Genomic DNA, 25,445 nt, shown 5'->3' with positions numbered 1-25,445 from the left:
CACAGTAACACAGATTTTCCAACATTTGGAATGGGAATTCTGAAGGCTGCAAGACCCTGTACAAACATAAAGTACCATTCCAGTCTCTGTGCTAGATTACAGATTTCAGGTAATCAAAACACAACGTATCACAAATGTAAACAGCAAGAGTTTACTAGAGTCTTTCCCAAGAATCCTCACACCAAGAAGACTAGACATACAGAGCTAATCACTGAGCTACTCATTTCGTTGTCACTCTGACCAGCTGAAGAACTGGGTTGAAAAGCATCTCATGAAGTTCAGCAAGGGAAAACACCAAAACCTACAGCCGGGGTGGAACAACGCTGTGCACCAGTGCATATTGGGGCTTCACTGGCTGGAAAGCAGAAAAGGACAACAGGTGGATCATGGACCCCATGGCAAAGTAGGCCAGCTGCATTCTGGGGTGCATTGGGGGAAGCATTTCCAGCAGGTCAAGGATCCTTCCGCTTTGCTCAGCACTAGTGAGGCACCCCTGGAGTGTTGCCTGGATTCCCCAACACAAGGAAGATACGAACATAATGAAGGAAGTGCAACAAAAGGCTGTGAACATGATGAAGGGACTGGAGCATCTCTCTTAGGAGGAAGGGCTGACAGAGCTGGAACCACAGCCTAGAAAAAGATCAGGGAGATCTCATCAGTCTATATTTAGATGTCCAATGGATGGAAGACATGGAAGCCAGGCTGCCTTCTGTGTTGCCCTGTGACAGGACACAGTGAACAGACATTAAAACACATGACACTCCAGGTGAACATAAAACATTTTTACTCCGAGTATGGTCAAACGCTGACTTGGGTTGCTCAGAGAGGTTCTGGAGTCTCCATCTTTTGAAATATTAAAAATGCAACGGCACATGGACCTAGGCAACCTGCTGTGGCTGCCCCTGTTTGGGCCCGGCCATGAACCTTGTCCTTTGTCGTGTGCTTAGTCACTTTCATGTCGGGGTACCACCCTCGGACACTGCCACGGCAGCGCCCCCTCCGTGAGGAGCGGAGGGACTTCCCAGGCAACCAGCGACAGGATAGGAAGATATACTCTTAAACTGCACCAATGAGGTTTAGGTTGGACATTAGGAAGAATTTCTTCACAGAAAGAGTGATTATAAACCAGAAAGGAATGTTCAGGGAGATGTGGGAGTCACCGTCCCGGGAGGTTTAGGAAAGACTGGACGTGCCACTCTGTGCCATGGTTTAATTCGCATGGTGGTGTCCGGTCATAGGTCGCACTCGATAATCCCAGAGGTCTTTTCCACCCCTAACGACGCCGTGACGAGGCGGTCGCCGACGGGAGCGGGCGGCGCTGTGACGTGGCGCCCCGGGGTTGCCATGGTGCCGTGAGGGGCCGCCATAGCCACGGCCATGGCGCCGCCCGCGCCGCCCCCCTCACGCGTCTTCGCCGAGCTCGACCTGGCCCCGTCCCCGGCCCCGGAGGGACGCGTCGAGCCTGCGGCGCTGCCCGGGCGGGAGGTGCATGTGAGCGGCAGCGCGGAGCTCAGCGCCCGCCCGGACCGGGCGCGGGTGTCGCTGCGGCTCGGCAGCCGCAAGGAGGCGGCCGTGGCGGCGCGGAGCAGCGTGTCCCGCCGGCTGCAGTACATCGCCCACAGCGCCCGCCTGCACGGCGTCCCGGTGAGCTCACGGGCCCGCTGCTGAGGCGCCGGGGCGTCCCCAGGGGCACGGCGGGGCAGGGGGGGGGGGCAGCAGGCGGGGCAGTTCCCGGTTCCCGGGGCAGTTCCCGGTCCCGCTCGGCAGCCGGCGGGGTGCGGTGCATTCCCGCCGGAGCGGCCCTGAGGGCCTTGGTGCCGGCGGGAAGCAGGGGAGTGACGGGTTTGGAGGTCTCGGTGCCTCGGGAACCGCTGGGAAAGCCTGCCGCTCTTTGGAAGGCTGCAGGCAGGAAAAGGTGGAATGTCGCTACCCGGGCTTTCCAACAGGTTGCTTGTTAAGCATGTGGAAGCCATCCTGCTTGGACGCCCACGGTGGTGGAATCGCCGCCCTGGAGGCGTTTAAGGAAAGGCTGGACGTGGCTCCCAGTGCCATGGTCTCGTTGGCATAGTGGTTTTCGGTCTAAGGGTGCACTCTGTCATACCAGAGGTCTTTTCCAACTTCATTCTGTGATTTGTTCGTGTAATACAGTATTCGCCCGTGCATGCGGGTGAAACCGATGAAGTTGTACACAGCAGCATGACCTGTACCTGTGTGTGTCAGAGTCACTGTGATTACCAGAGCTTAGCAGCAAATACATACAGAGCTCTTTCCTCTCTCTCTTTCTTGTTCTACTTAAGTAGAGAGTGTGGAAAACATGGGGTATGATCAAGATAGCTTGGGTTGCTCAGAAAAGTTCTGGAGTCTCCAGAAGTGACAGAAGCCCTTTGGACCCAGAAAGTTCCTTTACCACAATGAGTATTTTAGCCTCTGGAAGTAATTTTGCAGCAATGAAAAAAGCATAGACTTACCTTTAAAGCTGTGTCCAAACAGTAAATGCTCCATAAGGGTGATATTTGTCCTAACAATTGTGCTGATGATGCTTTTGGATTTCGCAAAAGAGTTTTGGACAGTGTTCCACACACAGGGCTCTTAAAAACAGAAAGAACCTGGTCTTTTATGGAATAAGCATTTGTTTTCAAAAGTTACTTCTTACTGAAGTTCCCTAGGAGGTTTGTGCCTTTTGAGTGTATTCACAGTTAAGCTGGGGGAAAAGGGAGATTATAGAGTTTGCTATTAACACCATATTATTCAGTGGAGTAAAAAAGAATTGCAGAAGGGTTTCCTGATACTGTGTGATGTTACAGTGCAGGCCAGAGTTAGTAAATGCAAAGTAAGAGAGCAAGTTACTCACCCTAAACAGTGATGTGCCCACAGTGAAATTGCATGCCCACATTTCAGGTGCTGCATGCGTTTGAAGATAAGTACTGGCACCAGCTTTTCACTTCCCAAACAAAATAGGATTCCATGGGGTTTTTTTAACTGTTATGCTGTTGCTGTAGCATCTATACAAATTGTTCAGGAATAAAGAAGGCAGTAAAGAAGACCACTTAGCCCCTGAAAAAGCTCATATTGCAGCTCTGGGACTAGATGACAAGGGGACATGGAGGCTGCTTTAGGCAAGGTATTGATCATGGCTGGGTGCCTGTCTGTCACAGCAGCATTTGTCCTGGGTGCCATTGCCAACAGGATGACTCGTTCAGCCAAAACTGGTGCAGTTTTGAAAGGGATTACAGGTTAAATGCCTTCAGTGTCTGTTAAGTTAGTTAACAGTAGTTTAGAGTGGTGGATTTTAAGAGGAATGGGAGTGGACAAAGCAATTCAGCATGCATTCATTATTATTAGTAGAGAAAATGTTGACCTTTGTATCCACCACCATGGTGAGCTGTCAGATTATGGGGCATTTTTGTCCTGACTGTAATTAAATAGTTCTTCAGAGCGTGGCTATATTAAAAAAGTTGCAGATATTTACCCTACAGTGAATCTGAAAACTGACTTCCAGTTTTGACTTGATACTGATTGAATTGGGACAGCAAGGAGCATCCAACATGTAGTGGCTGGCACACAAGAGTAGCCAGGGTGTTAAATAGGTGAGGGTGCTTTAGAGGGGCTGTGTGCACCACTCCAGGCTAGAAAAAGGGATTGCAAACTGATGTACAACTTGGACAAACAAATGATTTTATTTGGGTTTATAACAGTCAAGTTCAGAAAAGTAATGTGAGCAGGCAAGCAGGGTGGAGAGTGGGCTGTTTTTACAGTGTGAGAGTATTCGGTGTCTTATTATAGTTACAATAATTTCACAGTAATCTTTTTCTCTTAAGATGCTATGTGTTGGAGAATGGAAATGTTCTTTCCACTTAGTTGAGAGACTGTGAAATGCTGCTTGAGTTGTGTGTTTCTCAGTGTTAGCAAAGTGTTAGCTCTAGGGAACTCTGAGAAAAACAACATGAAGTTATTTTTTTTTCAGAGTAGTTCCCCACGGTATAATTTTTAGTGCTTTGTTTCATCCAGTTTTAAATCACTCTACTGGAGCTTTTATTTGCCTTGCAGCTTTTCCACTAACAACTCTCACTGCTGGCAATTTGTTCTTAACTGCATTTGCTAACTTCACTTGCAGCTAATACCATTCTAGACAACTGTAAAATTAATCTCTCTTCACAGTCTCCATATGGTTCTAGTTGTTGCAAGCCTATCTAAGGCCTCTTTAGAAATCATCTAACTATGCTATATATTTATTTTTAATTAATCCACAGAACAATTTTCTTAACCCTTATTGTTGCTATGGTAGAAAGTCTGTGAGATCAGAAGTGCATAACCTTTGCAGCAGCAGGAGCTTGCATTAGCAGCTTCTCAGGAGGCCTGGGGGCAGCACCTGATTTCCATATACATTTACACAGGATTTTAATCAGAAATAGATGCACATAGTGGCATTTATTTATAGAGTGCTGTAAGTATATGCAGCACTTCAGAGCACAGAATGTGGTTTCCCCATTGATTTTACTTTCCCTGCGGCCTTCAAAGCAATCTCCCTTAATCAGCCCAGCTGCTCAAAAGTAACATTTTCTTCTCTTTCTCTAGAAGCAAACAGATTTTATATTTTCCAGCTGTGATTTATTTGGGGAGTGGTGTGGAGATGACACTTGCTTTCTTTAATGGCTCTATCTAACTGTTGGCATTGGCACCTTGTTTAAAATAGCAGTGATAATATTTGTTGTACCTGTCAGAGTGTTACAGAACAAAGCAAACCATCTAGCAAAATATATCTGGTAGGCTCTGGGTTAGAGATTGTCTGAACTGGGATACCTCCCTTGGATTTATGTGCAATATTCTTCATATTTCAAACTTATTCAGGAGTCACAGTTATGGATGTACATCCATACAATCAGTTAAAAAAGGTTTTAAAATTTGCTCACTTAGTTGCAAAATCTTCCAATGTCAGTTTATCCCTGACTGAAGGTAAAAACCTGTGTAAGGCATCACCTTTTTTATATTACCACATATTTAAAGAAATATCTCCAGAGTACCCTGCATTTGCTGAGTACAAATCTGCTTTTTGTCTTTCTTGTAATAACTGTTACATATACTTCCGTTATTTCTTCTTCATTCAGCAGAAACTTTTTCACCATTGTTTTTTGGGGTATCATTCTGTCATCTCATGCCAAATAGACCAGACAGAGTGTGGGGGTGAGAGGCTGGAGCACAGCTACCCAATCCCAGAAGGTGCTCAACATCCTGAACTATCTGGAGGCACTGTGGATGACTGTCAGGAGACAGGAGCGTACATGAACACTCTCATTAACCATTTTCATAGTGCCAAGAACAAAAATGCCATGATCAGATGAAAGAAACTAACTCTTTTGATTGTTCAGATAGCTTTATTTTTGATAATGTGAAGTTATACTGGATATATCAGTTCAAATGTGCAAGTAGACTGCAAGAGACATTTTCAAGTGTCTGCAGGTATTTTTTATTTACAGTTACACATATCAGCATACATTAACCAACAGGCATACGTTCCAAACTGTAAACACTTTGCCTTGCTCAGGCTTGGCTTGTGTGTCAGAAAAGGTCTCATAGTTTTGTTAAGTCATTAGCCAGGAGCAGAACATAATTTTATGTGCAGATGGGCTGTTCTCTCAGTGTGTTGTTGCATATTTCTCTCCTTGAAGTGTGCTTTTGCTAACATTTATTTTTGTCCCTGTTCTCTTCTGGGGAAAAGAGCAGTAATTCCTATAACCAGCCAGTGTCATGAGGGTGGGCACGATGGTCCTGTGACTATGACATTGTTCAGAAGTAGCAGGTAGGAGGAGGGGCTATAAAAGGTTGTGTTCAGTTGAAAACAGTGAAAATATAAAGCAAAGCAATTTCTAGACTTGACATGCTCAATGGGATATTGACTGTCTATCTTTTTCATTTTTATTTTAGAGTGCCTGAAGCAGTGATGTCATGCCACATAAAAATTAAGCTTTATAAGCAGAATTCACAGGTGTGATTCTGTTAAGAGTTGTTCAATGGCTTCTGGGGTGATTGAGATATCAGTATTGTTATATTGGTTTAATTATTTTCTGTGATTCTTGGCCCACAGATTTAGAAAGTGGAGAAAGTTATTCCATATGTCCAGAACACCTGAAGTGCAGCTTTCCTAAGTCACAGTGAAAAGTATTTATTCTGTGGCTATTGCAATCAAATCGGTATTTCCTCAGCCAAAATATGAATAGTAGACATAAACAGTAGGGAAGAAAAATTTTTGCTTTTGAAGTAGTCTCAGTCTTGATTTCAATTTAAAATTCTGTTGTCTCCTACCTGTCTTTTCCATATCTTTGTGTGAGCACAGTCGGAAACAGAAGCGAAGTATCTAACAGAAAATGTATCACAGAAGGCCACCTTGTTATGACTTCAGCAATTATTTCTTCTATTTATCTTCAGTAGCACATACAGCTACTGTCAAATTTGGTGGGATTAAAATTAGCTGTGAAGGAAATTTTGTAATACATGGTGCAAAATTATCTTTCACTCCATAGCATATTGATCTTGCCATAGCACTCGGTGCCACGGGATGGCAGTGTCCTTAAGTACACAGGAACTTTGGGAGGGCACAGCCAAATTCCAAGGCTTGGATCTCTCAGCAGGAAAGAGAACCTGTTTTTAAAAAAGGATTGAGGAGAGGGGACAGGGGAAAGCAAATGCATTTTTTCTATGTTTACAATTGTGTTACAGCGCAGCTATTTCTGTAAGATACGAGTTCTAGTAGTTTGTGTTTTCTGGGTGGTAATTTCTATAAGATACATGAAACCTCTGGGGGAAAATCTCTCTTGGCAATTGTAATTGAATTCTACCATAAATAGTAAGATTTACTCCATCCTGTAAATTAAATGAGCTGTTGTTGCTAGACTGTCTTGATCACTCTTTAGCAAATCCCAGCTAGCCACATAAAAGAAAAAATACAGCTTTTATGGGCTACTGGCCCTTGCTAATCCTTGCCCTAACTAGAAGAGACTTTCTGAAAATATCTAAAAATAGGACTGTTGTGCTTAAATTTGAGCACTACCAATCAATCATGGTACAAATTTTGAAATTTCAGTTTTTTGTAGACTTTTGTTCAATGGTAATAAAACCATATAATACTTTAAAAGGAGAATGCTTCTCATAGTTAATAACATTTGCATAAACTTATGCATGCTACATGATAAACTTGAAGACTTGAGCGTCTGTAGGAAATACTCCGGCACAAAGCATCTTTTGAATGTCAACATTGAAGGCAAATATTTCCTATGCAAATAAATCTAGTAAATAAAACTTCTTTAGTAATTGGAAGGCTGGGTATCTGCTTTACTACAGTTCATGGGTGTTACACACAAAGCTGCAGTTAAACTGTAGGCTGTGCTTTTTTTTGCTATGTTAGAGTAATTTCATAATAAATTGTTCGTTCAAAGTGTTTACTGCAGAGCAAAGTGGGTGAAAGATATGTGACTGTTAGACCAGCAGCAAGCTGGTCAAATATGCACATGTAACTGCAGTTATTCTGTATCTTCCTGAGTTCAGTATCTTATTTATGTGTCCTACAGGATTTGCCAGTGCTCTGTGCAGCCATTATGTTGACCAATGTAGCTGCTGTTGATGCCGAGGCATCACTGGTGGAACAGCCTCTTTCAAGGGTTACCATTATGCCAGAATAATAGCTGTTCAATCTTTGTTCATATGACCTTGATACAAGCTGCTGCTACTGCTGCTGCTAAAATATCTTAAAATAGGGGCCTAAAAAGCACTTCTCACATACTAACTTTCTAAAAGCAATTGAAGCTTCTAGATTTCTTGTACCAGGTGAATTTACAGTTACACACTAATACACACAGCTTCTACCTAGCAGCCACTTTTATGACCTAATTGTTCTCTTCAAAGGAATAGCAGCAAAATCACATTATAGAGCTACTGTATAATTGACTTGGAAAAATTCAAGAAATCTCTAACATCGTGCTTGTTTTTAACTGAAGATACTTGCATGGAAAATTCAAAATTTCTGTTGCAAAATCATAAGTAATATGCCAAAACAGTTCAGGTTTTATAGGACACCATGTACATACAGCAGATGCTTAATTTCTGTCTTTTAAGGTTATATTCCTCTACTTTGTTTTAGGAAGAAAATATGACTGTAACAGAAGATTTTAGTAGAGTAGAAAATACTTACCAAATGGAAGCAGAGGTATGTATTCAACCTAACCAAAAATAAAATTATAGAATAAAAAGTGTGTCAAGGACCTATAAAAATTTGCAGACTATCTTTTCTCAGACCAAGGAACATAACAGCAGCATAGTCCAAAAAAACTACTTAAGGACTGCAGTTTATAGCAGAATTCAGCTGCAGTCTTGTGTTGTGTGCAGAACTGTTTTCTTCTCAGGTGAATGTGTGCTTTTCAAATGTTACCTGATGCTACAGACTGGCATATTTGGTTCTGGGGCAGTATGGGCAAACCAACAATTCTGAACTTTCCTTCACGTATAGCCCTTCCTACCCTCTGCTTCTTGCAAGGAGTTGGTGAGTTCAGGAGGCTGCCCCAGTTAATAACCTTTTTTTTTTCAGCTCAGCTTTCTTTTTATTTTTTTTTTCATTATTTTAGCTCCTTGAACTGGGAGCAAATACAAATTGTGCTTAGGTCACAGTTGCAGAGCACCTGGATTTTGCTCTGTTCTGTGCAACTCTGCCATCAGCTTGCCTAAGTAAAGTAAAGGTAATTGTTTCCTGGGTAATTGGCTCAGAATTTTGTAGGTAAAAAGTGCTCTGTGAAATGTAGATATTGTGGGAATAATCCCATTTACTTCAGTATCTGCTAAGGGAAGTATGTATTTGCACATTCATGCCATAGTAGGAAATAAGTGCTGTGCTGAAACATTCACTGAGGGAAATTATGTGTGTTCAGCTAATGTATTTTTTAGACCATAAAACTTTAATCACTACCCAGCAAATTTAGAGATCCTTACAAAGTAAACCTGGAAACCTGCAATAAAATGATAGCTGGTTTATAGAGCTGTGGTTTAGAGTCCTCTTAAACAGGTTCAGCCTCCTTAGTTTGCTTGCTTTAAGGCATATTTTCATCTAAATAACACCAGTAAATGCAGAAATGATTGAGAATTTGGAGAACAAAATTTGGATTTTAAAATGAGTCTTAAGATACTTAATTGGTGTGCATCAGTGTTATGTTCTGAATTACTTAATCTTCCTCATGGAGACACCTACTACCTTGAGAGCTTAAATCACCGTGTTTTGTAGATGACCTGTACTTAAAAATTAATAAAACCCTATTATTAATTATTGTATGAATTATTGTTTAGGCTGCAGACAAGCTTAGGCTTACAACTTCAGTCTTAAGTGGTCACTTAACCAATTATCCATCTTCTGCTATTAGTTTTTATACAACAAGGATTATATGTGGAAAACTACTTGCTTAGATTTACTCTTGATTTGTAAGCAGCTTGGACCAGCCGTAATTGCTGTTGCAAAGTTTTGTGGTTGCCTGGGACCCCAGGGGCTGGAACTGGAAGAATCCAGCCACAGTGCTGCTGTTTTGGCTGCCCTGCACGCTGAGGTAGCAGTGTGGCCACTCTTAATGCAGAGATCAGTCTCTCCTTGCTTCTCCCTGTATGTATATCCTTGTTTTATTAGTTTAGTTTCATAATCCAGTGAGGTTCCATTGACAAGCATATTTGCCTACTTCAACAATATAAATGAATTTAAAACCCACTTCCATTCACTTCTCTGTTAAAGTTTGCCATTATATCTGTGTTATATGTAAAGTCTTGGATGTGCTATTTTACTTCATTCTGTAAATTCTTTACCATTTGTCTCCTGTAAAGAATTTTTAGAAGACTGAAAAATTCCCAGGCGTGTAGCTATTTAAAAGTATAATGAAGAATTCAAGATATTCTTTCAACTGTAAGGAGATAATTTTAATTCATGCTATAACAAAGGAAAATATGCAGAAGAATCAAGTTGTGTATAAGATCACAAAGCTTAATATCTTTATCATAATAGTTCATTTATTGCATGACATTCTCATGGGAGGAAGATTATGTTGGTTTTGTGCATTTCTTAATACACTTGCCTCCTTATAAACCATAACTTCTTGTCATTTGCAGCCTTATCCAAACCTTGGAATGTCTCTAATAGTTTTGCATAGCTTCATGTTACTTTTTCACACTTTTTAACCTTAATAATTGATGAAGTTAAAACAGTTATTTGCATTTTAATGTTGAAGTATTCTCTGTAATTGTAAGTGGAATGCATTAGATGTAGCTTTAAATGAAAATTGTGATTTTTTTTTTGGGGGGGGGGGACAGCAAAATCAGCTATTGCTCAGTTGTTTTCTGCTCTTGAGGGTACTTGATCAAATGCTTTTTGTTTAACAGTAAAGTTCCTGAGTGCCCAGAAGTGCCCCAGCCTGATCAATTTATCTCCAGCTTAAGACCCATAGTTCTTTTGTTTCATCTTTTTTTTTTCATCTCCTAGAAGGAATAAGTCTTGTAAATACTGATGGCAATCTGGAAAACACTATGACAGTCCTCATAGAAAGTGCCCCAGCCTGATAATTTATTTCCTGCTTAAGACCAATAGTTCTTTTGTTTCATCATTTTTTTGTTTCATCTCCTAGAAGGAATAAATCTTGTAAATACTGATGGCAATCTGGAAAACACTATGACAGTCTTCATAGTGAGACTTTCCACAAAATACAGCTATGACAGTTTCCTGGCAAAACATCACAGGGGGATGTAGGCTTTTTATATGTATGGCAAAAACTCCCACTGAAGAAAAAACTGTAGGTGTAGCCTCATCTTCAGTCTGTGTTCAATTGACACTGCACCTTTCAGAGCCACTGAACCAGTGCAAGGATCTAAGGCAGGGTAAGGTTCAGGTACTGCACCAAAAGGCTATCAAGGGTAACAAGATGGGAGCCTTAATTACTTTTTACCTTACTCTGCATATGAAGTAGCTCCCTCCTCACTCACTGAGAGATTCAGCTTCCTTGAATTACCTCATTCTGCACAAGGTAAATCTCTGGTATGCACACAGGAAGCTGCTGCAGTGCCACTGACATGCTGTAACTGGGATTTCTGTGTCATATCCCTTCACTGTGACTTGCAGTCACATAGACTGCAGCAGCCATGGGGGCAACTCTATGTCCCAGGTGGTGGCAGTAGAATTTTCTTTACTGCAGGTTTTTTCTTCCACTCCTGTGGAAGCTGTATTAGTATGCAAAAAGAATGGAGCTGGGGATAAGAAAGAAGGTGAACCTGACTCATGGTCAGAGTGCTGTACTGGAAGAGAAGATGAGGTTTTAGTTTAAAAAAAAAAATGTTACGGATCCAGGATTTCTGATTCCTCAATGCTGTATCAGCTCAGTGTCATTGCTTCAGTCCTGGCAGCTGTGCTTTGCCACAGAGAAAAACTGGCTTCTGCCTGGAAAGTTGCTGCCTGGCTGGACTTTCCACCAGGAAAACTGTTGGGCTCTGGATCCAGGGCTGATAGTGATTGCTGTTTCATAGCATTTGGGAAGGACCTGACTTTCTAGTGTATCTTCATTTAATGCTTCTTAAAGCCAGAGACTGTTAGGTGTTTAAATTGTTTTTAAGTCTGAAGTGCCCAGTTCCCTCTCAGCACTGCAGTGAGTCTGTTCAGACAGTACAGGATTTAGAGCCCACTGCAAGCTGAACTGGGCGTGGCTTAACTTAACCTCATAGCTGCGGTTTCTTTAATCTAATGCTTGGAATTAAAATGTATTTTTCCTTCGTGTGCAATGTTTTCCACATCATTTTGTATGAGCTTCTGCATAATTAATATCTAGCAATCTAAGAAGGGACAAACCAGGATGCATCTAGTCATGTGCACCAGAGCACGTTCATTCTTCAGATTGTCTGCATACCAAGAATTCTGTATTTCCTGAGGAATGGATTTCTTAATCCTCAGTTTTAAAGCATTTACTTCTTTCTGTTGCAAACCTAATGCTAGTCTCTAGGGCTATATAAAAGTCTTATAAGTTCATAAATGTTGGAGTTGTATACAGCACTAGTATGTTTAATTACCTTGTAGATGTCTGGCCTTATACTGATTTAAATAAAAGTGTTGAGTAATAGTGGAAAATGAAGATATTACTCATGTGATGTCTGTTCACTCACTCCCAGGTCTGTATCATATTCAGTGATTTTGGAAAAATGCAGAATGTTTGCAATCTACTCATTGAAAAGCTAGGAACCTCTGTTACCATCAATCCACCTCATTTCTACCATACCCCTGAAGCCATAGACACACTTCGGTAAGTCCTCTCACACACCAAAAATCTTACAGCCTCAGTTAATATGAATACATAATTTATGCTGTTTGCAATGGGAGCAAGTAGTTTCCTTCACACCTATTAATATTTATGTTAGAGATTTCAGTATTTAAGTATAACTTATAAATTAATGCTGTTCAGCCTAGAAGATGGAATTTGTTCTTGTCCCTGTGCAAAAGCAGAATGTAATAAAAATTATTTTCCCACTGATTTTCACTGGAGTATAATCTGCTGTGAATCTTAGGTCAACAGAATTTGGCTTTGATTACATCATCATGCATAGATTTCATTTGTATTTATTCATGAGGAGGGTGCAAGTGTGTTACCAGGTGTTGATAATTTCAAGTACCTTTGCCAATTCCCATTACTGTTAGCTGGCATGATCTGGAAAGAACCATGTGTAGCACTTCTCAGCATCAAAACATGCTGCCCTGAAGCTCACAATCTTGATCTGTTTTCAGCATTGACTATTCACAGTCCAGTCTTCTCTCACTAAGTGGGAGGGACAGAAGGAAGTTTAGTCTTGGTTGGGGTTTTGCCTCTTGTGAGAAAAGAACTGCCTGGTCCAAGCAGCAAGCTTAATTAGCTGCTGTTAAAGGTTCCAGAGATGCCAAAAGTTGAATGTCAGAGGTATCTACAGGAGATCAGGAAACATGGCCAGTGACGTTAAGCAGGTGCTAATATACCTTGCAGCTGAGCCACTGAAATGCCTGGAGCAAGGGTTGAACTCAGCGTGGATGCCTGCAGCATGCAGGTGTTAGAAATGCTTGATCTCATCGGAATTAGTGAGGATGCTGACATTTGCTCCACACACTGTCCCCTCAATACCCAAGCTGTGGCTCAGAAGCTGGGGAAAGGTGATGTGCCTTAGCATCTCTGCAGTTACAAAACCCGCGACGTTAAAAACAAAAGGCTTGGCAGGAACACTGGTACATCAGTTGAACCTGCTTGTTATTGTGCTGCTGCTTCCACCTCTCAGCCGCCAAGTGTGTGTCACTGCCGTTGGAAACACGCGCCGGAAAGCCCAGGAAGTCTGTCGACTGTTTGGCCAGGCATTGGGAAAGCCTTTATTGATAAAAGAAGAGGAAACAAAAGAATGGGGAGGCCACATAGACAGTCACCTGTCATTCTCTGCTGATTCACAGACTCTGCAAGAAAGAATCCAGAATGCTACTGCTTATGCTTCTTGTAGAGTGTTTGCTGTGTTTGAGATAAAGGGAAAAGAAAACAGGAGAAACAAGTTGCCCTAGAAACCTTGAAATCCTACACATCTTAATAAAATTTTTATGCTTTCTTGTGGTTTTTGATGGTTTTTTTACTTCATTCTTGTGGTAAGTCTATCCCCTAAAATTAAGGTTACAGTTAATTCTGAAAGTACAGTTCACAACTGATTTTTTTCTTTTTTTCCTGTAAAACAGCAAGATATTTGATGTGCCAAACATTTGGCAGACCTGGCTGAAACTGTGCTATATCTGAAACTGCACTTACCTTTCCTCCCAAAACTGGAAGGAAGTTAATCCCCATTGCTGAGTCATGACAAACTGAACATGTATTGTGTTTGCTTCTGACAAAAGTGAATGTCCAACATAAAACCTGCTTAGGAATGTTTTATTTCATCATAGGAAAAAATATACATTTTGTCCTGGTGTCTGTTTGCTCTGTTGTATGGATGTACATTAGACGTACAGACACTGAAGTACTCAGTCATGTGGGTAGAGTTTTTTCAACCATGGCTGCATAATGTATTTTGATCCATCATATCCACTGAAGTAGGTTTCCATATCAGGGTGATACACCTGAGAAAAAAATATGTCAAGTTGAAGAAGCATCAGAATTGACAATAAACTGATACTTAAATTAAGTATTGAAGTTACTACATTGTTTGAAAACTCCTGATGAATTTTTAATGTACGTAGAGGTAATTTCAATGGCATTTTCTGTGTACCGTAACCATAACCATCAGAATAGCAGCTCTCTCCAAGTACTTTACAAATGTTGAACAGATCTCATGAGATGTTACAACCTAGATTTACACCAGCATCAGTGTTTCAAAATCAGCATTGTTTCTTACTGAAGTAGTTTCCACTTGTGTTGCTGTTAGGTATTTGTTCTCATGAGATGTTACAAGCTAGATTTACACCAGCATCCATGTTTAAAATCAGCATTGTTTCTTACTGAAGTAGTTTCCACTTGTGTTGCTGTTAGATATTTGTTATTTCTTTTAGCTGGATCAGTTATCTAATCCAATGAGGCAGCAGGAACAGTAAAGAAGTGGTGAGGGAAATGATGAAGACAGACCCAGGTTATGGCCTTAGGTCCAACATGAAGATGCAAACCCACCAAGGACAATCCAAGCCTTGTCTTGATGCAGGAAGCCCACAATGAGTGGCTCAGAACTGTCAGCTGGGAAGGGGTCATGACAAGTCTAAGCATTTTCTGATCTCTCAACTCTTCAAGAAATTACTATGCCTATTAGGCTGTACAAAAGGCTGAGTGAGGGCAGTCCACAGAGCTTTTGAACTTGAGGCATGAGTGAGGGCAGTCCACAGAGCTTTTGAACTTGAGGCATGACTCACCATCTGGTATTAATCTCAGCTAGACAACTTTGAAATACCTGGTTTTGTGAGTTTGTTACCAATAGTTTCTCTAATAATCTGCGTGGAGAATTAATCTGCCACATGCCACATATCAAATAAAACTATTTGATACGTTAAAAGTTAATTCCACAAGGTAAATATTTAAGATGAAGTATCTGTTTCTCCTGATGGAGTATTAAGGAAACTGAACATAGCCAGCTAACTGGCATAGTGGAAAGTGCATTTTCTAGACAGTGTAGGCAGAATCCAGTTTTAAATATTTATGATACTCATCTAGAACAGCATAGTTTCTGCTCCTAAATTCAGGCATTTTGGCATATTCTATATTACGATTGGTGGCTACACCAGAACGGACTGAACTAAGGCTTCGCCTAAATAAGAGGTGATTGTGTCACACTGTGGTTTATGTGCAGCAGCACCGTTTTGAGAGAGAGCATGGAGAGTCTTCAGGCCAATCTGACTTACACAATTCCTTTGGGAGGTTTTCCCAAAAGGCAGAGGAATGTGCCAATTTTAATCTGCTCTGTTTGACTAGACCAAGTGTCTCTTGTTAGATGAATGGTTCATATACTTACTGTTTTTTTAAATACAGACCCTGCCACTGTCCACAGAGAAGGCATCCACAACAGCATAGGGGTCCCTTGCAAAAAGCCACCTTGCATGCATGCATGCCTGAAGGCTCTTTTCTGGCTCAGAGTCTCAGACTAGTCTAAAAATCAGGTGTGCCTTGCATAAGCCGGGAATCAAAAGCTACTTCAACCCTGATACACAAAACAGAATTTTTGGCTCCCGAAGAGTTTTGCAGTTAAGAAAGGAGACATTCTTCAGTCTGAGCAGCTGCTGAGCAGGAGCTGTTTGAAATGGAGATTTTTTCAGTGTAGAATTGAGAAACCAGCATACTTTGCTAGATCCCCAGAAATCACAAAACAAAAGCCTGTCTGTAACAGCCTATATATAATGGAAACCAAGTTGCAAAAACACTTACAAACCTCAGCAGCTGGATACTTTAAAATGAGTATTACCTGTGTTTGGTCATTTTTCAGCTTTAAAAACCTATGCTTGGAAGTACAGCAGTAATTTGTTTATCTGCTTTCTCTATTAGTTTTCACTAACTTTGCATCCTAGCTAGCATCTATTAAGCCAAAGGTCAGCCAACTTTTAAACATATAGGACAACAATCAATTTGCAACTGAATAAAAATAAATATTACCTCTAATCCCATAATAACTGTTATCTCTTCCTCAGAAACATAAGCTGTAGATTTGCCAAATCCATTTGCTTTGTTAATTAGAATTCGATAGCGAGGAGTATCTTTTAGATCCTGTAAAAATAGAAAGAAAATAAATAGCCTCAAAGAGAGATGATGACTAAAGATTACATATTATAATCAGTTAACTTTCAGTGGCTTTACAGAACCTAAATCCACCTGAGATACACGTGTGTATGTATATATATATGTGTGTGTACATATATATGTGCATATATATATATACACATCCAGTTAGTTTTTATGATTTTACCAATGTCAGAATTAAATATAAAGAATCAGAACTGCAGCACATGAAGTTCTTGGCATATCTGAAACATTTTTTAAGAGTCAAGAGTTTAATTAGCCTTTTTTCTTGCACACCTTGCAAGAAACAAGACTTACAATAACCTTGCTTTTTGTACATAGGCCCAATGGCCATCTGCTACCACCCTTTTTACTTTACAAGTGACAACTGAACTCCAAGAGAGGAAGAGACAAGTTCAGAACATAGTGCCACCTCCAACAACCATGGTCCCTGGAAAGAGCTAAGGCAACTTCTATGTGTATATAAACATGGATCTTCCAACAAAGAAGTGCCTGTGAAAACAAATCCTGGGCCAGGGATTATGGGCCATGATATTCACTGCTATCCATAAACATTCCAGCCCAAAGTAACCCACGATTTAAACACAAAAAAGTGATGGATGAATACAGATGAAGTTTATGAAGCAGTCAGTATCAATCAATGAACAGGCAGTGGCCACTGCTCAGGGATTTCATAAAGACCTGGAAGTCAGAGGAAGGCAAGGAAAAGTTAGGCTGAAAACCTGGCTGATGTTTTGAGGGATTTACAAGGATCAAGCTCAGAAAGCTGCAGCCTAAGCCTAATGTCAGAAGGCATTTTGCAAAGTGCTTATGACATGATAGGCAAAGGCCATTAAAACCTCAAAACCAACAAAAGATGCTTACACTCCTTCATCACTTTTGAAATTAAAACAATAAAGATGAACACAAGGCCACTGGGACAGCAGAACAATGTAAGGTACATAAAAAGAATCAGTGTCTGCTGGGAAATTCTTGGGGGTTCAGGTGGTGATAACACTACTGAGAGGAGAAAAGAAAGCAAGGATGCAGGTGTTTTAGAAGCCAAAGATAAGGGATAGTTGTATAAAATTACATCAGGGAAGGAACCAAATGCACAAAATGGGACTGAATGTCAGTTCCCAGCTGAGCATTAATCTTCTGCTATAGGCGAATATTTTTACATTTTCCTCATTTTCAGATCTCTGATTAAATGATTCGTGTCGTCCTGCCACTTAAGCAGCATGTTGGTGGTATGCAGAGTATGCAGCACTGTATTACCAGATTAGCACTGTCAACAAAGATTTAGTATCTGATTTTCAAATACAAGGACTTAAGCAAGAGAAATGCAAAGGCTTTAAGAATTCTAAAAATATGGTTTTAAATAGATTTACACTCCAAGTAACCAGATCCTCAACAACATTGCTTTCTTACTGAAATTGATTAAACACAGAAGATTATTTGCATTTCTTAGGTGCAGTGAAGATGCCACCAATTATGGCTAACCAGAAAAGGACTTAAGAGCTTCTCAACTTCAATGACACAGCAGGAGAAATCCATTCAGATGTCATAGGTTGACACTGGTACTTTAAATACAAAGTGAGAAGTTTTAATTTGAGATATGGCCACTACAGTCGTGACCAGCGAAGCTTAGCCACTCAGTGGTGTAAAAGCCAAGCTATACTGGGACCACAGTGCAGAAGCAGCAAAGGTACCACTCAGCTGCACAGGTGATACAGAACTCTGGAGCATTTCCCACTAGGATAGCAGGAAGTTGGTCTGTACCAGTGTTCCTGAGGGTATGTTAACCTGAGTTATTCTGTGTATATATTAATAAAGCAAGCATTTCATATATTCAAACCTGTTTCACTGGAGGATATCTAGGCTGTAGTTGTTCTTCTGGAGTGTTAACTTTTACATCCCATCCGACAATGACTCCTGAGTAGCCAAATCTTCTGTGAATTATTACCTGGCCCACACAGAACTTAACATATTCAGGCTTTGGACTGTGAACCTGAGTTGATTCTAATTTAACAAAAAAAGAGACTTAGCAGGGATATAAATTTGATCAGATATATTAAACATTTTAACAGAAATTATTCTGACTTCTACCTGAAGGGAACTGATAATTAGATTAATAGGGGAATTAAAGAAGAATGGGTGCTTTGTTTCTTTCCGCCAGAACTATATTTTACAATATTTTTATAAAATTACTATATTTTACAAAGGAACATCCACTAAGAAAGACACTTTTCTATTTGTATGCATTTGACATAGGGATCTTAACAGAGTTTTAGAAAGCATTAACAGGTGTGTGCATTGACAGTTTCTTAAGCCTTACATACAGTATTTTACAGTGCTTACATGTGGTAACTTACTGTGACATTCTTTTTTGCCAGTTTAGGTCACAGAATTATTGTATTCAGACTGATTAGGTGCTTTTTTCCAGGAACAAAGTGGTCAGCTATTTCTTTTACCTTCTATGAAATTGGTCTAAATCAGTTCATTTGATCAAGTGAAAGCTGTACCACTGTTTCATAGGTCAGTACAAAATACTTACACTGATGTATTCAGTAAAATACATATAGTTACATCATATTGATACTATTACACAATACGGGAAAGAGGTCTTGGATTTTGTGTTTATTGTTTTGTTTACTGAATATTATCAATCATGTTTAGAGAGACGAAAAAAGGAAAACAGTCTGCCATTTACAAATTAAGTAAAGAAATCCACTTAAGAAGCCTTATAGACAGCATCATGAGTCAAATATAAAAGGATTGCAAACATTTCAATACCTGCAAGATAAGAATGGGGTTTTGCTTCATCATCACCGCTTTCGGTTTTGTTCTCTCCATAGTACCAATTCCTAAAATGTAAAATTAATAACTCAACATGCAAACAAGTTCTTTAGAAGATGAGTTGTAATAATAATCAGAAGGTTATTATCTTGAGCGGGATACTGCAAAGCCATAGATACAAACTTCTCTACGATTTGAAGCCTGCACAAGTTTTACATTAAAAACACTTCTAAGGAATACAGAAGAAAAAGGAATTTGATTCAACAGGAAAAAGAGGAAACTAATTTTATAGAGGTGAGAAAACACTGTTCTGCATTTGATTTGAAGCCTGCACGAGAGTTTTACATTAAAAACACTTTTAAGGAATACAGAAGAAAAAGGAATTTGATTCAACAGGAAAAAGAGGAAACTAATTTTATAGAGGTGAGAAAACACTGTTCTGCATTCTAACAGCATGATTCTTCAGTATCTTTTGTAAAGTCTTCAAAAATTGATTTATACTGGTATGGACAAGGTGTCTGGCAATGAGTCCCTGCCTAAGGCTGCAGTAGGTGTAGCTTTTCCTTCTGCACTAGGCTGAATTTCATCTGAATTTAAAAGGTGGGCAGTAGGGGACAGACATGTTTGAAAGGGGAAATTACTAACATTTTTAATTGCTATAGTGATAAAGATAATGTGTAAATGTGTAAAAAAACAGTGGAACATTTCCTTCTGCTGTCGATGTAACAGCAGCAGTCAATGAGCAGAGGTGTTTGGGTAACATTCTGCATCCATACTAGCCAGCAAACCATTGGTGCCAAAGAACTACAGGTTGTCCTTGTCTCCTTCCTCTTTGATGGTGCCTTTCAGTCTCACTCCCTTCACCCTGCCTGGAGGAAAGTGAGAGCAGGTTCCTGTGCAAACTGGTTTTTTTTTCAAAAGTTTGGTTTAGCTTACATGTGTAGAAAGACTTAAGGCTGACAAGTACCTCTTAACAGAAAGAGGAATGGGCAAAATCTTAATGTGTCTAACAGGTTTGTTAAAACAGCAGCTAATATAAAAGGTTTCAAATGACATTATTTTTAGGATAACCAATTCTTTATAAACATAAATATTGAGAAGACACAAACAGCTCTAACTATATACAGATAATCAATGGATCATTTGATCTTTGCAGGCTTTATCTTTAGATATGCGTGGAGCTTTCCATGAAGTTGAGAAGCAGTGTATGGTGAACCTTAGAAGAGCAGTTTCTGATTCCATTCATAGACCATTCCCCTAGGTTTTGCTGGGAGCGAAACTAAGTCAGGATGCTTCACAGTTCAGAGGACTTGACATCCTTGATTGTTGTACATGGATCAAGAATAAAGGACCTTTGAAGGTCCATACAAAGTAAAACCTTTTGAATATTTCTACTGTACAAGAATTAAATCTCACAAATAAGCCCTTCAACAAACCGAAAGTCCATGAAGTCTTCTTAAATTAAAATGGTGTGTATGTATGAATGGATATAATTTTACTTTTTCTAGACCAATCATTGTTACATGACCAATAATCAAAATTTCACTACTTCTTAGCCCACAGATTTTCTGTCTATGATTCCTAATTCAGATTTTCTTGAACTACAATATAGAACATAAGATATCCATCCAATGCGAAAGCATCTGATCCTACAAACATGTAGTTGCTTACAGTCATTAATTTGGCTAATTGCTCTGCCTTCAGAGTCAGATAAATTTTGAGGATAACATGTATAGGAATATTGCCACGAGTTACATTTAGTTTCACATGGAGTTCAGTTATGATGGTTGTGTAGAAACTTCCAGATCAGTCTGAGAAGCAAATGAGAGATACTTCCCCCACAGCACACCTTCCTGCTCAGAACAGACCATGGCTGACATCTCCTAGGTGCAGACAGTAACACCCTACCTTGTCTTCGAGAGCCACAGCTTTAAACAATCTGCCCACGCATCCAGATGCAAGTAAGATCTTGTTGAGATGCTCCAAGAGGCAATTATCCTTTAGGAGTAAAAATGGTCATCATATTGTTTTTAAAACCCTCTCTAGTATTCTTATACAGATTTTTAATATTTAAACTTAGAAGTTTCACTTCCGTAGCAAAGAGAATAAAGGGTCAGTGACCATGAACAATTTCTCCTCAAGATTAATATCAACACTGCAAATGAATATTCTTTCAATCATCACTTGTACCAGTAAATCATATGTAAATTTTGGAAAATACCATTTTTCATTACAAGATTGCTTTCTTCCTGTACTCAGACCATAGGAATTGTTAAACTACATTCAGATTCTGCAACTTCAATGGTTATTCGAGAATAGAGAGCATGAGATATTTTTTAAATGGTGTACATAATCAAAAGACTATTAAAAAAGCTTACAGGTTTTTACATAAATCTAAATAATAAGTGGTTGATTCATTCTGTGAGGCCTGAAAATTATTTCACTCTGGGTTTTTATGCATAAGCCAAGCCTAGTTCTCATTTCATCAGACCAATCTTTTGCTCTTCCTGCTTCATGTGGTGGAATTCCACAGGTGAACCACACAGGCAGTGCACTGCACAGGCCACATGTACAACTGAGTCTCTCTTTGCATGGTTCATTTTCAAGATGCCAATGTTTGCCAATGGACACCACAATCAAAAATTTGGACCTGATGTAATGGTCTCCACTTTTTACTTGGAGATATGTGTGTGGGATTCTGTCAATACACAGCTTCTTAATTCACAGACAAAATGGCACTCCTTACTTAGCTCTTATCATTGTCACTGCCTTAAGTCACTTACTGTGAATGAATTTTATAGGTTACGAGTCTGTACTACTCATACTATGCAAGAAAATATTTCATAACAGTACATGTCAAAAGGTGATGGAAAATTAGAACAATTGTTACTTAGAAACAAATGTTTAATTTTCATCTTTTGAAAGGGATATAACCCTTAGTAACGTATATTGGAATGTCCCAAAAAATAATGAGGTTAAGGCACTCATGCAGATATGTGATAAGATCTTTATGTGAAGAAATCAACAATTGCTGTTTGAATTTTGAAACTAAATACAGTCATATTAAGCCACAAAAATGCCTGAGGTGTGATTTAAATGTTGGTTCTGTATAGGAATAGCCAACCCACCCACACTTCAGCTTTCCAGGACAAAGTGTCATTGGGGATGAGAAAGAGAACTCTCTTACAAATAAATGCAGTAGGCAAGGGGAGCCTTACAACCTTTCTGTTATTTGGATGCGCTCGGCAGAATCTGTTCCGTACCACTGAGATATTAAATACTGTGCAGGAAGAGCAAAGAGCAGCATGGAAATCTGCAGAGCTGCAGCTGCATTGATGTGAGGCATTCCAACAGGAAGTTTCGTCAAAGACACTTCACTGCTCCCTACTCTGAAAAGAGGAAGAGAAAAATTTTAAAAAGAGACAAAATACGTAGCTGTGAGCTTTGCTAGATGTGCGGAACTTAAAAGTTTCCTTCTGGTTCACAATATTATGTACAATCTGTACTCAGGCATTTTGGTTACAGCTGGAGCACACTTAATTTAGGCCACTTCAACTGCATTAAATTTCATGGTACTTATAAAAGTTAATAGAAGACTAAAGTACACAAGACACCAAAACCCTGCTTTTAAGATTTATACAGGCATCTCTTTTGTCTGTAAACAGAGAGGGGGGAAAAAAAGAAAAAGGAACTGGGAATTTGTATGGTTGTCCAATTTGCAGTAAAAAGCTGCTGTCTGTAAACCAAATTTGTTGTGCTGCTTTGTCACCTGATTCAGTGCGTTAAACATGTCTGGCATACCAGATTGATGGCCTCAAAAATAATCTGTTTGGATTCAGTGATAATTGCACATCTGACAGAACTAAGGGGTTTTTCTTTCAGGCTGAAGGCAACTTACAACATTGTATCAGGTTGATAATGTGCCACAGTCCCACCACTAGATTAGAAAAGGATTTGGCATCACCTCTCATTCCCATAGGCACCTGGAACACCATACCAGTGCATATTCATGACTCTTTCCTCCTTCCCCAAATGATCAAGATATTCAGCTTCACCTGAGGAGCATTTACTGTCTTTACATCTGGGAGGCTTTTTCAAATCAGAACTAAGATGGGCTGAAATTTGAGACTTTAGTCTTTTACACTTGTGTTCTCAGAGTACCCAGGTTTACTGCAGCATTCACCCACTCTGTTCTCCAGGAGCAGCTGTTACAGCTCCTGCTCTCTCCTGGAGTGGAATACTCAGCCCGCAAGCAGAAGCAATTCAGTACAGGATCCCAGTTGCTTCTATATCCTGCTGTCCTAATTTATGTACTATGCAAAATAATTTGTGTTACTGTAATATATGCAGCACATGTGCACATGAAAAGGTAGATTTATGAAAACTGCCCAACAAAAGCAGTTAAGATCACAAAACAATGCCAAAGGAGGTTCAAAGAATATTGTAAGGAATATGAAAACATCTTAGTGTGTGATGAAGCCTTACCACAAACTGTATTTTTCACTTCTGCATCATTTGCTTTAGAACCACCAGTAAAGAAAAAACATCTCCTAATCGCCTTTTAGATGTTATCAGTAGCTGTAGAGTACTTGGTTAGCCTTGTGTGTTGTGGGGGGAGGAAGAGTCACAGTTCAGCCAAAGAGTCATGAGCGAGGCAGGAGGGCTGGACACGACCCGGGGGTCGCTGCCGCGCTGCCCTCTGCACTTACACGGTGCGGCAGTACAAGTTCTGCCGCTGCACATCTTCCTCCCGTCTCTAAAATCGGCATTTTGAGCAGCCGGATCCCTCAGAAGGGATGCGGTAGGACACAGTTTGTCCGAATCCAAACATTTCTGTGCATATTTGGAAGCACCCGAACGCCCGCGAGAAGCGCGTTGTGCCTGCACCCCGGAGCGGGGGTCGAGCCGCAGCAGCCCCGAGCCGGCAGCGCCGGGGGAGCCGCAGCGCCTCTGCTCCTGTCCCGGCCCCGCTGAGCCCCGCACGGCACGGCACGGCACGGGCCGGCCCGACTGCGCGCCCAGGCGGGCTGCAGGTGGGCCCGAGGGGAGGACTGTGCCCTCCCCTGCACAACAACTCCCTAAAGCACCCCGGAGAGGCGAGAGCCGAGCCTGAACGCGGGCCAGGCTCTCACCTTTTCCTCACACAGAAAGCTCTAAGGGCAGAAGGATTCAGAATTTCTTAAGCTCAAAACGCAACAAACACCCGCAAAGATTTTTTACACTCCGACAGTTTTAGAGAGATTCAAATAAAGAAATAAAAAGTTTAAATTTATTTCTTCAGACTAACAAAGAAAGTAACATTTTCAATTTCCTTACCTAGGTATTTTTTCTGTGAATGTGGATGAACAAGTGGCTTGAACCGGCTATGAATAGAAGTCCGGTGGTAGTTCTCTCATGTGAAGTTTATGCAAAATATGTCATAGCACAGCTCTGTAAGCCAGCCTCATGTCGTGCCTCCCACAACGCTGTTGGTACTTCAGAGAGCAGCTGGTGCAGCCCCTGGCCCGGCTTTGTCACAGCTGGATGCCGGCACAGCTGAAGCAGGAGCTCCCCAGTGGTTTCCATAGCGCACGTGTCAGCAACAGAAACTGCGGGGCTGCCCCTGCTGGGCTGCTGCAGGGGCGTCAAACCCGGCCAGGAGCCTCATCCGTGTCACGGATTTCTGTGGTGCCAGTACAACAGCAAGCAGATTTGCTGATGGCACCCAAATCACAGTGGGAGCAAACAGAGGAGGCAGACTCAAACTGCAAATGATCCAGAGAGATCGGAGCAATGGGAACATTATAGGCAAGAAGACAAATTCATCAGTAGTAAACGTTGAGCCTTACCAAGAGAAAGGAAATGTTCTAGCCATCACTTTTCACTGAACACAGCCCTCCAAAGGACAAGACTGAAAAAAACCCAAAAATGTTATCAAGCCTAGAAAACGTGGGAAATAAGAGGCCAGGACTAGGATGAAATTTTCTTAATAGATTTAAACTTGTGCAACATGGCAGGAATGCCCAATTTAAAACTCACATTAATATTAGCCTAGACTAGAAATACAAATTCTACCCTAAGAAAAATAGTTTTTTAATCATAGAATCTTAGATGGTTTGAGTTCAAAGGGACCTTTTCAAGGGCACCTAATCCAACCCCCTGCAATAAGCAGAGACATCTTCAGCGAGATCAGGTGGTTCAGAGCAGCCTATTTGCCCCACACAGCCCACCCCAAGGAGAACAGACTCACTGGGGCCATCGTGGCTGTGTCTGCATCACCCAGCCCAGGCTGCAGTAAACACTGGGACCTACCAGCTCCCTTGAGCAAAACCTCAGGAGCCATGTAAACACCTGATCCTACCTCAGGGAGGCTGAAGGTTTTTAAGTGACTCAAGAAACTTATTACTACCCAAACATTAA

At 40.7% G+C, this 25,445-nt stretch overlaps 2 protein-coding genes across 3 annotated transcripts; one reads left to right on the top strand and one right to left on the bottom strand.

The window, feature by feature from the left end:
* The first annotated feature begins 1,356 nt into the window (after positions 1 to 1,356).
* On the top strand, positions 1,357 to 13,794 carry IRAK1BP1 (interleukin 1 receptor associated kinase 1 binding protein 1). The gene is made up of 4 exons (XM_039730033.1): positions 1,357 to 1,644; positions 8,132 to 8,197; positions 12,169 to 12,299; positions 13,297 to 13,794. The coding sequence occupies exons 1-4, from the start codon at positions 1,378 to 1,380 to the stop codon at positions 13,565 to 13,567; spliced, it is 735 nt and encodes a 244-aa protein (XP_039585967.1). The 5' UTR covers positions 1,357 to 1,377; the 3' UTR covers positions 13,568 to 13,794.
* A 115-nt stretch (positions 13,795 to 13,909) lies between these two features.
* Positions 13,910 to 25,146, bottom strand: LOC120512100. Of its 2 annotated transcripts, XM_039730046.1 has the most exons (8): positions 24,363 to 25,146; positions 22,945 to 23,029; positions 22,268 to 22,435; positions 20,955 to 21,044; positions 19,044 to 19,114; positions 18,106 to 18,269; positions 16,125 to 16,235; positions 13,910 to 14,113 (listed from the first exon to the last, which is right to left on the bottom strand). In XM_039730046.1, exons 2-8 carry the CDS (start codon positions 22,947 to 22,949, stop codon positions 14,018 to 14,020), a joined length of 705 nt encoding a protein of 234 aa, XP_039585980.1. In that variant the 5' UTR covers positions 22,950 to 23,029; positions 24,363 to 25,146; the 3' UTR covers positions 13,910 to 14,017. The 2 variants fall into 2 exon arrangements, with proteins under 2 accessions (XP_039585980.1, XP_039585986.1); XM_039730052.1 differs by lacking the exon at positions 22,945 to 23,029 and having other exon boundaries at positions 24,363 to 25,145.
* Between the last annotated feature and the right edge of the window lie 299 nt (positions 25,147 to 25,445).

This window comes from Passer montanus, unplaced genomic scaffold (genome assembly GCF_014805655.1).
Source record: "Passer montanus isolate IOZ18808 unplaced genomic scaffold, ASM1480565v1 scaffold11, whole genome shotgun sequence".
Classification (NCBI taxonomy): domain Eukaryota; kingdom Metazoa; phylum Chordata; class Aves; order Passeriformes; family Passeridae; genus Passer; species Passer montanus.
This window is presented reverse-complemented; position numbering and strand designations above follow the sequence as displayed.

Coding starts and splice junctions, on each gene's coding strand:
- LOC120512100 (XM_039730046.1), bottom strand. Junction 21,045..22,267: donor CGCATCCAAATAACAGAAAG/GTTGTAAGGCTC, acceptor TTACTCCTAAAG/GATAATTGCCTCTTGGAGCA. Junction 19,115..20,954: donor CTGTGGCTCTCGAAGACAAG/GTAGGGTGTTAC, acceptor TTTACATTTTAG/GAATTGGTACTATGGAGAGA.
- IRAK1BP1 (XM_039730033.1), top strand. CDS start 1,378: ATGGCGCCGCCCGCGCCGCCCCCCTCACGCGTCTTCGCCGAGCTCGAC. Junction 1,645..8,131: donor CCCGCCTGCACGGCGTCCCG/GTGAGCTCACGG, acceptor ACTTTGTTTTAG/GAAGAAAATATGACTGTAAC. Junction 12,300..13,296: donor GAAGCCATAGACACACTTCG/GTAAGTCCTCTC, acceptor TCCACCTCTCAG/CCGCCAAGTGTGTGTCACTG.